General features: G+C 43.9%; 1 protein-coding gene across 2 annotated transcripts in view; it reads right to left on the bottom strand.

Moving 5' to 3' along the window:
• The window catches only part of SACM1L (SAC1 like phosphatidylinositide phosphatase), a 59382-nt gene that overhangs the window by 22123 nt on the left and 21536 nt on the right, over positions 1-15723 (bottom strand). The window contains exons 3-9 of one of the 2 annotated variants that reach the window (XM_032867831.1): positions 15097-15171; positions 13711-13838; positions 11273-11422; positions 8780-8839; positions 7867-7900; positions 3277-3378; positions 861-946 (exon numbers count right to left, since the gene is read on the bottom strand). In XM_032867831.1, coding sequence (XP_032723722.1) covers positions 861-946; positions 3277-3378; positions 7867-7900; positions 8780-8839; positions 11273-11422; positions 13711-13838; positions 15097-15171 — 635 coding nt within the window. The remainder of the gene's footprint in view (positions 1-860; positions 947-3276; positions 3379-7866; positions 7901-8779; positions 8840-11272; positions 11423-13710; positions 13839-15096; positions 15172-15723) is intronic. The other variant, XM_032867832.1, reaches the window with a different exon arrangement.

The following is a 15723-nucleotide window of genomic DNA, read 5'->3' as shown; positions in this document are numbered from 1 at the left end:
CCTCTTCCGTGGGAATACATTCAGAAAGGACTTTTCCTCTCGGCTTTATATACATGTTTACTACCTGGGGAGTCCACAGTTCTGTGTTTCCCCTAAGCTCCAAAATAAATGAATTTATCTACAAGCAATTATTAAGTTGTATCTGTCGTGTAGTCGGACATGATGATGAAACCAGAAAATGCTTCACTGGTCCTCGAATGAGAATGTTCATAAACTTACAAATACGCTGAGCCACTACTGTTCTAGAGAACAAACGACCCACAGCACCGTAAGGCGGCAACAGGGGACAGACTGTCCCCCAAAGATGCGCCAGGTGCGTAACGCCCTCGCCAGCTACCTTCTGTCCCATCATCACTGCCTTGAAGAAGTGGAGAGGGTGAAGTGGGCAAGTAGCTCCACCTCCATAACCCTTGGACCTCCTCTCCTCCCCTCTACGTAAGGATTTAATTAATTCAAGGGCAGGAAATATGGGCAGGTGAGTGCCAGGTGATGGGAGTAGCTTTGTTCTGAGGGAACGTTTCCCACATCTCAGACAACAGTATTACTTTAAGAAGCAGGGGAGCAGGGCGCCTGGGTGGCTCAGTGGGTTAAAGCCTCTACCTTCGGCTCGGGTCATGGTCCCAGGGTCCTGGGATCGAGCCCCGTATCGGGGTCTCTGCTCAGCGGGGAGCCTGCTTCCTCCTCTCTCTCTGTCTGCCTCTCTGCCTACTTGTGATCTCTATCTGTCAAATAAATAAATAAAATCTTAAAAAAAAAAAAAAAAGAAGCAGGGGAGCAGAGGGAAATTTCAACACCAGGGCAGAAAGTCCGATGGAAGCAGAGGAGGACTGGCGGGCCGCCTCACGGCCACAGCCACTTGCCTGTACAAATGAGGCCCTGCTCCCGTTGTAGTGCACAATCTGTTCTGTTTCTACAAAGTTAGCGGCGTGGCCTTCAGAATCAATTCCTAAATTGAAAAAAAAGTCAAAGTTAACTAGATTTCTTACATGAGAAACACATCAGAAACTGAGCAATTCCATTTAAACTTGGAAAGAATTAAGTTGGTTCATATTAGGGGGAAAATACTTGTAAAAATCAATTTCAGACAAATGCATGGTACACCATCCAAAAGCTACCAGAAGCTCACTCATTGCAACAGGCTTAAGGCAGTGTATTAAGGACTTATTAATAAACAGATGAAGTTGGTTGCTGTTTGATATATCAATTGTTTAGACATACAAAATTCCTCTAAAACAGTGTTTCTCAAACTTGAAAAATATTTTCAAGAAAAGTCAAATTCTCAAGGACCCCGACAGGATGCCCACAGATCCCAGTTTGAAAAACACCATCTTGAAAGTTAAAACCATTAAACACAATATTAAATGCAAATATGGGTCATTATGTTAACAGTATTTTGTTGTAATAAGGCAAATGGTCCAGCAGATGCTTATAATGATTTTAATTATCAAAATAAAAGCACAAAAATTATATGATCCTAGAATTCTTGTAACTCCATGAACATACCCACAAAGCCTCATTTGAAAAGCACTGCTCTCAAGTGTTCAGTCTTAATGTTGGTTAGTCCTTTCAATCGCGTGAAGCAATCCTCTACAATCTGTTCACATAATCCATGTTTATACGAGAAGCTCGTAGAGGCAACTTTCAAGCTGTTCCCTGACTCAAATTACCCTGATTTCATAAAGAAATCAATAGATTTTTTTTAACCAACTCAAATATTTCTTAACACCTTTTCTATCTAGTTCTCAAATGTAACATTTTAAGGTGAGGGAAATGGTTTTGTTAATAGCGACTGGGACAAAATTACTGAGTCAAATAGGAAATGAAAAGCTTCCTCAAAACCTTCTAAGATTACTTGTCAGAAGCATCTTCTACTTGGGTTCTTTCCATAATTCTCATTAAGGAGTATTTTCAGAAATTAAAGTGAAACTGGTGTGGGGGGTGGGGGCGCAAGAAGGGAAGGAGGAAAGGACAGAATGGGGGCCAGGGTCCAGGTGGGGTGGCAGACCTTTATGAAGTGATTTCCAAGATACATGAAATTTAAAAAACAGAAAAAACCAAGGTGCAAGAAAATGTGCTCAGTATAGAACCAATGTCTACAAAAGGAAGAGGAGAACACACAACTGTAACAGCATAAAATAATGATCTGGGGGCGCCTGGGTGGCACAGTGGGTTAAGCCTCTGCCTTCTGCTCAGGTCTTGATCTCAGGGTCATGGGATTGAGCACCTCATTGGATTCTTTGCTCAGCAGGGAGCCTGCTTTCCCCTCCGCCCCACCCCAAGCCTGCCTCTCTGCCTACTTGTGATCTCTCTCTGTCAAATAAATAAAATCTTAAAAAAAAATAATAACGATCTGAAAGGATAAATAAGAAGCTAACAACTGAGTAAGATGCAGCAGATGGCCTCAAAGCCAAGAAGTATTTTTATTGCGTATCTGTTTACATTTCTTGATACCTGAACTACATGAATGCATTACCTATTCAAAAATTTAATGAAGACTATATCTCCATCCAAGAAAATCTAGTTATGAAGGAGTCGCTAATTCCAATTCTGGTTCTGTGATTTTGGGCCAGGTCACTTACTAAACGCCTTTCTTCTGCTTTATTACCTATAATAAGGGAATAACCTTTAAAACTTCGTGGCCCGAAATGTCTACAGCTGATCTAATGGCCCACAGGATTTTATTCTGATAGACCCTGGCTTACAAAAAAGAAAAATAAAAGACAGGAAGAAAAGAAAATAGGACGAGTTAGGAAAAACTTCTTTTCATAAAGCCAGTAATTTTTAAAGCAGATTTTGAAAAGCCTAGTTTAAGTCAATTAGCGTGCTGCTAGTACAAATCCTAGGGAATAAATGCTCGAAACGTCAATCTTTACAGTTGAAGGCATAAAGTCAAATGTCTAGCTTTATGCATGCAAAGAAACCAAGAGTAATAAAAGAAAATACTTTCTGGTGTGAGTTTAGGCTGCTGAAACTACACTGAGTTCAACTGGCTTTCAGACATCCAGCGAACAACATGAATAATTCCTCTTAAAGCAATAAGAAGCAACATATAGGGTCTCATTAACGTTTGCCATATTAACTACAGTAGCTGGAGTAAAGCACAGAAAACCTACCTAATTATTATAATGAAGCAGGAGGTAATACTTAGTGAGACTATCAAATGATAATGGGAACAAATGAAATACAAAAGGTTACAGTCATGTCACCGTATGACAAAACATTAATTAGTGACAGATAAAACCCACTACTGAATCACGCTGACGGTATTAATCTCACCTCTTACGTAATAGCGCACACCGGCTCTGAAACAACTCCTCCTCGAGATGAGAATCCAGTCAAAGTATTTTCCATTAATAGAACACGAGTGCATAGTAATAACTTAGCTATGTTAAGAAAAATATTAACATTTATAGAAATCCTAGGTATTGTTTCCAGAGGACATCTGAACCTATGTACCCTAGCAAGAACGACATTGTCTTTAAAAGAAAAATGAACCAAGAATGTACAATCCTTTTGGGTTCTTCAGGAATGTTCGCAAGCCGTTAGTACTGTAATATTCATCTGTGAAGTCTGGTCAAGTCAGTAGTCCTATCATGACATACAGACAGTATGTTCGAGGGGTTGTATACGATTTCCTTTCCCTGCCATCCTCAACCACTTCTAAAAGTAAATTATCTACATCACCAAAAGACCCAGCTTAGAATGAAAAACATACAGTAGTTCTGCCCTCAAATAAGAAATGGAAAAAGGCACGGTGCCAGGCTACTGCAATTAAAAAAACCACAGAAATATATGTATAATTACAAATACAAATCAGTGATAACAGTTAGTATACATATGAAGATTTACAGATCAAACTGTGATTTAAGGATTACCCAGAAACAAATTCTGGCTCTACTTTTTCCTTGAAATGGGAAAAGCGAAACCGAGTAAGAAAAAAACAGTATCTCCCCGCAAAGCTTTTCTAATCTAAAACTACCTCCCTAACAACTGGTAAAGGGTATCCGCTGTCCACCTGCTCCCTACCACTCAGCAACGCACAGGGCGAACCCTCAGGGCCCCGCCTCTCCACCTCCCTGCCAGAACGAAGGGCTGCAGAAAGCCTCCGGAGATGGCAGATCTCTTAAAACAATGTTATTAGGAAGTATAACAAATAGAAAAGAATACACAGTGTATCTAAATATTTGTAAAAAGAGCCACGTCTGGGGAACTATTGCTTCCGTTGGGGAGAGAGAGATGGCTTGACATGAGGAAGGCAATGCCGCTTACTAAACTATATACTCAGAATTGGTTAAAATGACGTGTTTCCGTTAAATATCGTCTGATCGTAACAAACACCACTGAACCCGCTCGGGCATCCGCCCCACACACCCCCGGCAGCTCTGAAGCACTGAGCACGGGCACCCCTCTGTATCTAGTCCACGGGCAGACCGCTAGCCACTTGGCTCACCACTCCCTCGCCGGTCTTTCTAGTTCTGCCGCTGAGCAATCTGCTGGCTAGACTGGACGGTTTACTTTTTTTACCTAAAAGGGATCATACTGCGTACGTCTTTGGCTTGCCCTTGCTCAGCAACACGTGCCTGGGGCTCCCTTGCTGCTGGGGCTGGATTCTATTCCACCAGGTGAAGACGGGCTACACTAGTTTGTCCAGCCAACTGTCCAGGTTGTCTCCAGTTTCTGCTAGCAGAAAAGTGCTGCAAACAAACACTCTGGGGAAGGGGCTCTAAGGAGCTAGGACTGCAGGTCACAGGGCAGATCCATCATCTGATTTTATTAGGAAATGCCAAACTCTTCTAAGAATTACTCTGACTTTTCATCTTTTTCTTTTTTTTTTTTAAAGATTTTTTTTTTTAATTTATTTGACAGATCACAAGTAGGCAGAGAGGCAGGCAGAGAGAGGGGGAAGCAGGCTCCCCGCTGAGCAGAGAGCCCGATGTGGGGCTCGATCCCAGGACCCTGAGATCATGACCTGAGCCGAAGGCAGAGGCTTAACCCACTGAGCCACCCAGGCACCCCTGACTTTTCATCTTTACCACCTGACAGTGTAAGGGAAAGACACGTTTCTTTCACGGTCTCAAAGGCCTTATCTTTCCCGCTTTCTCATTTGTTTGGGTTTGCCCTCATCTTATCTTTTACATGTAACACTTTTTCTTAACACAACTGGAATCATCCATTATAGAGCGTAACAGCACAGTAAATTAAGTATCTATGACCCACCCCCTCCAACTTCAGAATAGTACCAAAAGGCTGATCTATCTGCTAACTTCTCCATCCCATCCAAGTGCCTTCTTGCCCAGAAGCAGCAACTATTCTCAAGAGACCATACTCCTGCCTTTTTAATTTCACCACAGGCAACCATGACTTAAAAACACGTGGCTTGCTTAGGCTTGAGTTTACAAAAACAGCACCATGTTCCTGACCAACTTCAGCCCTTGTCTATTTCCACCAGTAAGTTCCTAAGGTTCATGCTTGGAGAGCACAAGCCAGTAGGCCACTCCTCGCCGGTGCCGTGTGCCATGTGCAAGCACCACACCACGAGAGCCCTGACTCTCCTCAGAGGGAACTCGTGGTGCTGGTTCCATCCAACGGTGGTGCTATGAACACTCTTGCAAACACCCATCGTATGGACATATTGGGTATGCAAGGGGAAGTTCTGGTAAATTCATGAGAGAATGCCAAATCATTCTCAAAGTGATGGTCCTGACGGACACTAGCAATGTGAATTTCCAATGAGTCACCCTTCTCTTTGACCTGGGACCATCAGACTTAACGATGACTCATCCTGAACTTCCAATTCACTTTTCTTTAAAACTCACAGCACTAGAGAAGAATCTAAGGCCGTATTTATTCATTCATTTACCCACTACCTATTTTGGGTCAGGGCACAAAGATGAGTAAGGTATGAGCCTGCCCTTAAAGAACTAAGGATAGCACAGAATATGAGTGACTGCTTTATGAATCATTTCCTTAGAGTAAAAGAGAAATACATACACACTTTAAAGAATCCAGAAAGCATGGAAGGAACAAGAAGAAAATAAAAACCACAGAGCAGCCCAGCACCATGACAGAATAGATACACCTCCGGTCTGGATCAGTGAGCTCTGCCCAGGGCCACACGCTCCCACTCGGATGCCCCTGCCATACCTTCTCAGCCTCCAACACTCCTCCCTCCTCCCACTCACCCAACTGACACAGTCTTCTGGTCCTCTGCGGAAATAAATGCCATCCCCCTGTCCTCCCGCCACAGCTCTCTACCAACTGGCGTCCACATCCACCTGTCTGCTTCCCTTCCCGGTGGTGGAGGACCTGTGCACCTGTCACACGCCACGAGGATGTCACTCCAGCACGTGACAGTGCTCTCCCCTTCTGCGAAACGTTCTCATCTGTCATATCCGCCATTTGGGGAGGAGAGTCAGGGGAGCACGCACATAATCTCCCTCTCAAATGTTCACACTGAACCAATCAGCACCCGATCAGGTGATTATCCCCTGAGCCTGCAAACAGTCTTTTCATTTGCTTGGGGGACACCACACTCACCTGGGTGGCTCCCCTCTTCCTCGCTGCCCTTTGCTAGGTCACCTTCATTTCTCCTGTCCTTCCAGCTCACTCGCACCAGTACTCCCCGCCCCACCCCCATCCTCACTGAGGCCTGCCCTGTGTGGCTTTGGCAATTCTTCACCATCTAGAACTCCCTCAGGCCATCTTCTTTCTCCAGGCCTTTTTTTTTTTCTCTAGATGCTTTCCTTCCTCTGATGAACTCATCAGCCTTATGGCTTTAAATGCCACCTGTGCCCAGACGACTCTCAAATTTATGTCTGCACCATGACCTTCCCTTGTAAACTCCCGCCCCATTATTCCACCTTCTTCCGTGACACCTCGACTTGGAAGCTACAGCAATCTCAAGGTCAGCGTATCCCGATGGAACTCTGGGTACTCTGGCCTCACCCCCACCTCCAGACGCTTCCACACATCGACGGCTGGTGGCTGGCTTCCTTACACTTACTCTGGCCAGAAACCTTAGATTCGTACTAAACCCCCTTCTTTCATAGCCCATGTCCAATTTTTCAGAAAATTCTGTAAGCTCTACCTTCAAGACAGATCTAGAGCCTTACCATTTCCACCACCATCCCTGCTACCATCCCGGCCCCACGCCTGAACTACTGCAGCTGCCTCTAGCTAGCCTGGTACCCTCCCACGCTCGCCTCCAGCCGGCTCTCCACACTGCTGTCACAGTGAGCCTGTCCTATCATGCCGACGTCCACTCGGATCACCATTACAGCTCACACAGAGCCTGCAGGGCCCTGGATGCCCCAAACCTGGCTCCTTCCCTGAGCTGGATCCCTCCTGTCCATCCACAGTCGTCGCCTAGGTATGGCCCTGCCTCGAGGTTGCTGTTCCTGCCCAGCTGTCTGTATGTATTTCAAACACTGAAACTGTGTGACCCAGAAACTTACTAAAGCTTTAGATTAAAGGTAAATGAAGGGGCGCCTGAGTGGCACAGTGGGTTAAGCCTCTGCCTTTGGCTCAGGTCATGGGACCTTCGGCTGGGATCGAGCTCCGCATCAGGCTTTCTGCTCAGCAAGGAGCCTGCTTCTCCCCCCCTCTCTGCCTGCCTCTCTGCCTAGTTGTGATCTCTCTCTCTGTCAAATAAATAACACCTTGAAAAAAAAAAAAAGTTCATTTAAAAAATGGAGGGGGTATCATTTATAACAAGTATTCTAAAATTTTATGGTAATGGGTTTGATTTTGTTATCAAGAGCAATTTCTGTTCATTCTAAAACACTCTCCTCATCCGACTGGGATTGTTCCTAAATCGGCCTCGTACTAATACGGAACTGAGGACGGGCAGACAACTGGAAAGGATACAGCCGTGCAACACTGGAAGCGCGAACCGATGGACCTGAAATGAAGAGAGACAGGACGCTGAGGAAAACACATGCTCTTCGAATGAAAAGAATCACTGCATGAAACATACTTACACTATGTAACAATATTCGGGTGTTATGGAGATAACATACAAATAAGGTATCAAACTTATGGGTAACTTCTTTAAAAACGTCTTTCACATACTCTTGTCTTTCCAATTAAAACATGATTTAAGCATGTGATACAATCATTTGGGCTGAAGTGTGCAGGTTCCGGAACACTAATCAAACTGCATGAAGCCGCTGGACGTCTACCTCCCTCCCTGTCAGTCTTTGCCTACAGCATCTTCACTGCTCTGGGGAAAAGAGATACCCATGCTAAGGTTTGCGGCTCAAACTACTTTTCCAAAAGAAGCAAAACAAAAGAAAAGAAATAAAGACACTAGGCAAATCTATGAACCTAGGTGTGGTGTGTTATGCTTCCTGGCTGGGCCTCCCTGCTCCCCCTCATCTGTACCAACTAAGGACAGAAGAAGATGGCATCCGTGTGTGTCTCTCTCGGGTGACTGAAGACAAATGCAGAGCTCTGCATTCGCCCGGGGACCTCGTGGGGTCCCTCATTTCTCCACTACTGACCCACCAGGACCCCTTCTCTCTTACTCACAGAAAGCAATGTTCTTTTATGAAAGTATTTCTTCTTTTTAAGGCTTCTATGGGAGATCAGCATAAAATCATTGGGCTTCTTCAAACCAGAACAATGCGAGGAGGCAGACCTATCAAAGCTCCTAAGTTATAAACTGAGTTAAATGAGAAGTATTTACCACAATCCCTGGTGATTAGGCAGCCATTTTACATGTGTAGCCAATTAGAACTTGGACTGAAACAGATAAGCAGGTTTTATTAGGGTCCATTACCTCTGGCTGGGCAGAAAGTTCTCTTAGAAGATGACCATTCCATACAAACCGCTGATCTGCCTGAGAAGGAAGATATAAAATTAATCAAGTGGCTCCTGCCAACCTGCATTTCTACAAAACGAAAACTCTCCACAATCAGAGTCTCCACCTGGCGGCTACAGGCAGGTCTTCCCTTCAAACCCGCCGCTCCTTGGGGTGTCCTGTCCCACTGGCTCAGGCAGAAACCTAAGAGTCCTCTGGGGTTGGTCTTTTCTTATCTGTAGTCAACTGCCAAGTCCCACATCTCCTTCCAAATCCGCCCCCTCTCCTACATCCCTGCTCCCACAGGCCTGGCTAGCACTTGATCTGCCCTAACCACTGTCCCCTCACCCCCACGGCCCCGCCTCCTGTCTCTGCCTCGCCCCTCCCACCCACCCCTCCACAGGCTGCCAGCAGAAGCTCTCCAACACGACCCGTCTCCCGTCTGCTGGGGAGTCTTCGCGGGCTCGCTGTCACCTAAAGAACACCCATCTGGCGGCGCCTCCAGGAACCGCCTGCCGGCATCCCTAGCCGCTCTGACTTTCACACTATAAATACAGGAGAAGTTCCCTCAACAACACGGGAGGTTGACCAACTCTCTGTTCTCTTTACAAAACACACCTATAGACCGCCACGCCCCCAAGTCCAGGGAGAGGCCACAACCGGGCTCCGGGCCCACTTCGCCGCACAGGGGTGCACTCGCCATCGCAGGCCGCCAGCGGCACTTGGTAGCCGTCACAACATAACCAAGCTCAGGGTCGTACACAACCGTGAGACAGGACTTAAAAACAAACGACTTTTTTTTGGAGAGCTGAACGATAACAGAACTTAAAGCAATTAAAGGCAAGCTGCTGAACCAATACAGCTGTTGGAGCCGCAGGAGGAGGGGCAGCTCTGGAAGGTCCGAGAAACGGTCAGAATCTACAGGATTCTGCCAACAGACCGCTCTGTGGGTGTCCAAACCTCTACCGGCTCAAACTGGAAAAGTGAAAGGGATGTACTTTCCACAGGGATCAAGAAACCCAAAACAAAGAAAAGCTTAGTTAGTCCTCAATCAAAAAATCAACCAGTCAGTGTCGAATTTTATGATTTTAGTCTGACAAATGTCTAAGATATGTATGGTTCATCTGTCAGCTTCACGATTTCCTACATTTACTCTGACTCTTGAGTAGCTGACAAATTCCCTTCCCAGCGGGCAGGACCGCTGTCTCAGTTTTGCATTACACTGCCACCGCCTCCCCCTGGAACCCTCCCTCTCGCACTGTCCCCTGACCACCATGGCCTATTCAGAACAGCATTCGGTCTCCATTCACAAGCACCCTCCTTTGTAAGGTCATCCCCAGCTCCCCCAGAGCGAGTGAGACCCAAGTTTCCCTTGGGATCCCACTCCATTTTGGTACAGGCCTCATCACAGCAATGGTCCCTTATTCTGTGACTGCCCAGACTTCTGCTTCCCCAGGAGGCCGCAGGCCCCCACAAGGGGCCACCCTTCCTGTTCCGTGTCCCCACTGGCTAGTGTAGCGACTGGTACACAGCAGGCATCTGAGAGACATTTCGTAAACAAATGGAGAACATAGCATAGCAACTGCTTTTAAAAGCAACCGTCTCTGCAGTTAAAAGACAAATTGCTTGATTGCTTAGCTTACATCTAAATTTACGTCCAAGCCTACATATAATTTTCCTAGATTAGAGTACAAAATCTTAAAAGAGCCAGTCAACAAAAATATTGATTTAGGGTGGACCATATGAAATTATCATTTTTACTGGTCAAAAATGGTCAGTGACTGGCAATTTCATAGGGGCCAGCCTAACAAGTAACAGACAGCAACCTTTACAATTCGGTCTGCCCCCAAACACATCTGAAGTCTGTTACTAAAATATCCAGGCAGCAATCATCCAGGTTCCTGAACAGCAGGAATTTTAGGATGATACCATTTGAGGACCTTTATATATATATATATATATATGTAAAAAGATATATATATCTTTAAAGATACGCTCATATTTAAAAAGAAGGGGGGGGCAAGGCAAAATAACCAAAAAACCCACTTTAAATCAGTATTTTTCAAGTTCTTATATTAGTAAATTCTTACTTTTCTAGTTATAAAAACTATAACACCACTGCAGAAAGAATATCACCTACAGGCACATTAATTTTATAAGGACAATTATGTTGTTAACACTAGTTAACTCAGGAAACTACCGGCATGTCTGTTAACACTGTACTTCTCAATTCTTGTACCACTGGTTCTCAGTCCTGTCTGGGCCACACAGACTGATTCTGGGATCCTGAATTTGCAATTGTGACGGGGACTGAGAACAGTGTGTTTTCAACCCCACACGTAGGTCTGACGTAGCCAGGATTGCAAAAAGGCGATAAATATTTTTATGGATGACATAGAGCTATATCCCTTTAAAAAAAAAAAAAAGAAAGAAAAGAAAAGCAAAATAAGGAAAAATAAAGATGAAGCTTACCCTTTCCAAAAGACTCATTTCTTGGAATTCCGGACTAGTGTTAGACAGCCGCTGCAAAGTATGGGTCAAATCATACGTCGTTGAGAAGTAAAACCCATCCACATTCAGGACGTGGTTTATCATCGCTAGGAAAGTTTTATTATCTTGTAACTGTTAACAAAGGGGAGGAAAACATCAGTGTGTCTCAGACTTGAAACAGAATCTGTCCTCATCTGTGAGCCCATCGGCCCTATTAAATGCCACTGGCACAGGTGAGACAGGAGAACGCTCACCATTTCCCCAGGACCTAGGCCAGCTCCTGCCCACGGAGGAGGTTCAGTGAACAGCATGGGGGTATTATTATATTAACGGATGGGCTGCATCACCTGCCCTTTAGGGGCAAAACTTAACTTTAACTTCTAATGGGCAGAAGTTACTTTAACAGAACATCACGGCCTTTGATGATGACCTCCCACATGCCTGACCCTTTAGAGACTCTCTTTCATCCTCACAACAAACCCTGCAGTTTAGTGTAATTACTCTCATCTGACAAGTGAAAAATATAAAGTCATGAGAGGCCCAATAACACAGCGAGTAAATAACAAGGGAGTGATATTATCCTCATTCCTAAGAAATTTTACTGGGCTGGATGGGAATTAAATTCTTTTTTTTTAAATGCAAAGATTAGGGGCGCCTGGGTGGCTCAGTCATTAAGCCTCTGCCTTTGGCTCAGGTCATGATCTCAGGGTCCTGGGATCAAGCCCCACATCAGGCTCCCTGCTCAGCGGGAAGCCTGCTTCTCCCTCTACCACACCCCTGCTGTGTTCCCTCTCACTGCCAAATAAATAAATAAAATGAAATAAAATGCAAAGATTAAAGAGAAAAGTCCAGTAAAATAATACTTAGTTTTATTTTCTGATAATCACTTTAGCTGAATACTGGGACATTTATTTTTATCCTTACTTTAAGAAATAACTGATAATGTCTGGTAATGTTTAATGATTATCAAATGATTAACATGTTAATTTACCTGTTACAAATCTATATATTACAAAATTTTTAATTCGGGCTCAGATATATATATAAAATGTCTGATATATATACATATTTTTTAGAATATATATGTGTGTGTGTGTGTGTGTGTATATATATATATATATATATATTTTTTTTTTTTTTTTTTTTAAAGAACAAAAGGTACCAGCAAAGCACATGCAGTGGGCAGTGTTAAAATAAGCTGCACGGCTAACAAGCAAGTACAGCAATCAAGAAAAAACTGTTCAGGTAAATATTACTGGGCTATTAAACAAATACAACCATTTTTATTGCCTTAAACACCACGTCTTATAGGGGTGAACATAATGATCCGTGGAATATCTTATCTACACCTTTCTTTTCTTTTTTCTTTTAAAGATGTATTCATTTATTTAAGAGAGAAAGAGAGAGAAAAAGAGAGGAAGAGAGGCTCTCTGATGAGCACAGAGCCCAGCGCCGGGCCCAATGCCAGGACCCTGGGATCATAACCTGAGCCAAAACCAAGAGTCGGCTGCTCAAACTGAGCTACCCAGGTGCCCCTAATTGTCTTCTCTTACCCTGACACCTTATCCTTGGCACTCTCCGGGTCACGGAATACCCCCAAGAGTTCCTTTCCTGGGGAGTCTTATCGCAGGCATCATTTCCTCTGGGATATCTTCAACTCTCTCATCACAACCACTTCATTACGAATGTCGAGTTCACCTTCACTAAGACCCCGGGCTGCAGACCGAGAGCCTCGCGAAGGGCGAGCCCAGGCATTCCCAGAGTCAGCCGCGACTTCTCTACCCCACCCAGATTCAACCCCAACTTCCCTCCTAAAGCTGCTGCTTTTTCGTTCCTTTGCATTTCCAGCTTGCTGCGCCAGTGCTTGATTTCACGTGCCATGGTAACTGAAATTTAAACCGCTTTGTTGGGGGACTGCATTCCCTAACACCTGAAGCAGGGTAACTAACTGAAAGACGCACGTACACAATCCGTGCTAAAGGGGTGCCGCTGGGACATCCACACGTGCGCTGCTGTCCCCATGCAGCAAACGCAAAGAAAATTCTTTCTCCGGACAAGGTGGGAATGAAATGAGGTCAGCAGAACTTCAAAGGCATCTCACATTTTATTTCTTTGCAAAAAGGATATGAAGTTAATTCTGGTTGTTGGCTACAGGGGCTTTTTCTGTTTGTCCTTTTCTCTACATATGAAATTTCAAAACTCAAGAATGTGAGTCAGTTTTTTAAAAAAAACAAACCAACAACAGTAAGATACAGAAAGGACTTTTAGAAAGCATGTGTGTAGAGGAACTTTGCTTGCTGGACTGTTGAAATCCTTAGGCTTAAAAGAAATCTATCCAGTGTTCCTTGTCCCACTGCCCCCAGCGTCGCCCAACGGGACGATGTCAGCTTTTGCAATGATCAAGTGATTTCGGTTCTTACCTGAATATCAGTTAAGTGCAACATCGTCTTCTTATAAGAAAGGATGTCAAAATCTGTTGCTTTCCAGATGACATGATTGAAAAATTCCCCTATTTTTGTCTTTTTGGTAATAACGATTAGATAGTTACCTGCAAAAAACACACACAATATGACTAGAAAGGAGGCAACTCGAAGGCCAATAGTGGCACTCTACACGGTTAAGCCCCACAGGCCAGCAGTCAGACCGCACAGGTCCGCATAGATGAAAGGCCTATGACTTTTTTTTTTTTTTTTTAAAGGACATCTTAGGATTTGTGAATAGAAAGAACAGGGCATTATTTAGAAAAGATCCTACTGAAAGCTCAAATCTTTTCTCAAAAACATAAAAGTAAAAGCAGTGATCTTACCAGATGGAGAGTAAAGCCAGAAAACGCTTCTTTCCCTCTCTGGCATATAGACCTCTGCTAATGCGTTTCCCAGCGTGTAGCTTAAAGCATCATGTGTCATGAGATCTGACCACTCCCGGAGAGGGGTTAATGTCCCATCTACACCACCCCTATGGCCTCTGTGTCATTATAAATGGCAGAGAAATGTGCTGGGGCGATAGGACTATCTGGTCCTTGCAGGATCATGAAGATGAACAGTCCAGAATTAAGAAAGCATCACAGCACCAGGAATAATACCCTAACCATGATCCTGGCCACTGTCTCCTCCCACAAATAAAACGGGGTAAGCCTTTACCACTAAATTAATTCTTAAGCTCCATTCAAGGCTCCTCACACAAGTGTCCTTCCAGGAAGTCTTCCTGTGAACACCTCTCTCCTGGAACTTGTCACATCGTACTACAATGATTTACTACCTAAAAGCATCTCTCACTAGACCGTAAACTGAAGGGGGAAAAAAAAAAGGGCCTGGCATCTTCTAGCATCTTCTATAACTTAGCATCAGCACACTGCCTGGTAATACAGGAATGTTTTTTAAGTTCAATGAAATGAAATTTAGGTAAACAAAATCTCCTTCTTAATAACTCAGAACCAGGTAGCATTCTCCAACCCGCACTAGGTCATGTCCAACCTCAATACGGGGCTGATGGCAGAGGATACACTGGTTCATCAGTGCATTAGAATGTTTACTTACTTAAATACTCTTAGAATTTATGAAAAATGTGTAGTTGACTAGGGATTTCAACTCCAGTTGAAATAAAACCAAAAACGAAACTTTTTTCAACAGAACCTTCAGGCTGATAGATTTTACCACTTGTCATCTGGAGTATGTCACTTTTAGAAATTAATGACAAATATCTAACCTACAGATTTACTGCCTCAAGCACGATAGGAAGTATGCCTTCATCTTATACTGTGTCAATTTAATTAACTTCTTTGCCCATCTTAGCTTATTTTTTCTTACCTGCCACCAGATGGATTGTGCCCAGTATACCAAATATTGGTCTTGTAACAGCTGAAGGAGGAACATCTTTCTTGACTTTAAATGAGAAAAAAAAAAAGGAAAAGAAAAAAATCACATAGAAGAAGGCATCAGTACAAAAGGAGATCTAGTTTGACTTCTGTAGTTACTTGAAAGTCAGTACACATGATTTGTTCTGAGAAAGCAATAGTCCGGAGCGCCTGGGTAGCTCAGACGGTTAAGCCTCTGCCTTAGGCTCAGGTCATGGTCCCAGGGTCCTGGGATCGAGCCCCGCATCGGGCTCTCTGCTCAGCGGGGAGCCTACTTCTCCCTCTTTCTCTGCCTGCCTCTGTCTACTTGTGATCTCTCTCTCTCTCTCTGTGTCAAATAAATAAATAAATAAATAAAATCTTAAAAAAAAAAAAAAAGCAAGCAAGCAAACAATAGTCCTTCATGAGTGGTAGACCTCCATTTTGGCAAAATATAAAATAAAGATGTTCATGTGACGTATAAAGGCCTCTGCGTATCTAGAATAAGGTGTCCAAAGTAACATGCTTGAATCCACATCAAATAAATCATGAGGTATTTTTCTATGATCATTTTTTAACCAAATTTATTCAACCTCTTGCC

Source organism: Lontra canadensis, unplaced genomic scaffold (genome assembly GCF_010015895.1).
Source record: "Lontra canadensis isolate GAN:19392208 unplaced genomic scaffold, GSC_riverotter_1.0 scaffold35, whole genome shotgun sequence".
Taxonomy (NCBI): domain Eukaryota; kingdom Metazoa; phylum Chordata; class Mammalia; order Carnivora; family Mustelidae; genus Lontra; species Lontra canadensis.
Note: the sequence above shows the minus strand (reverse complement) of the source record. Positions and strands in the feature narration are given on the sequence as shown.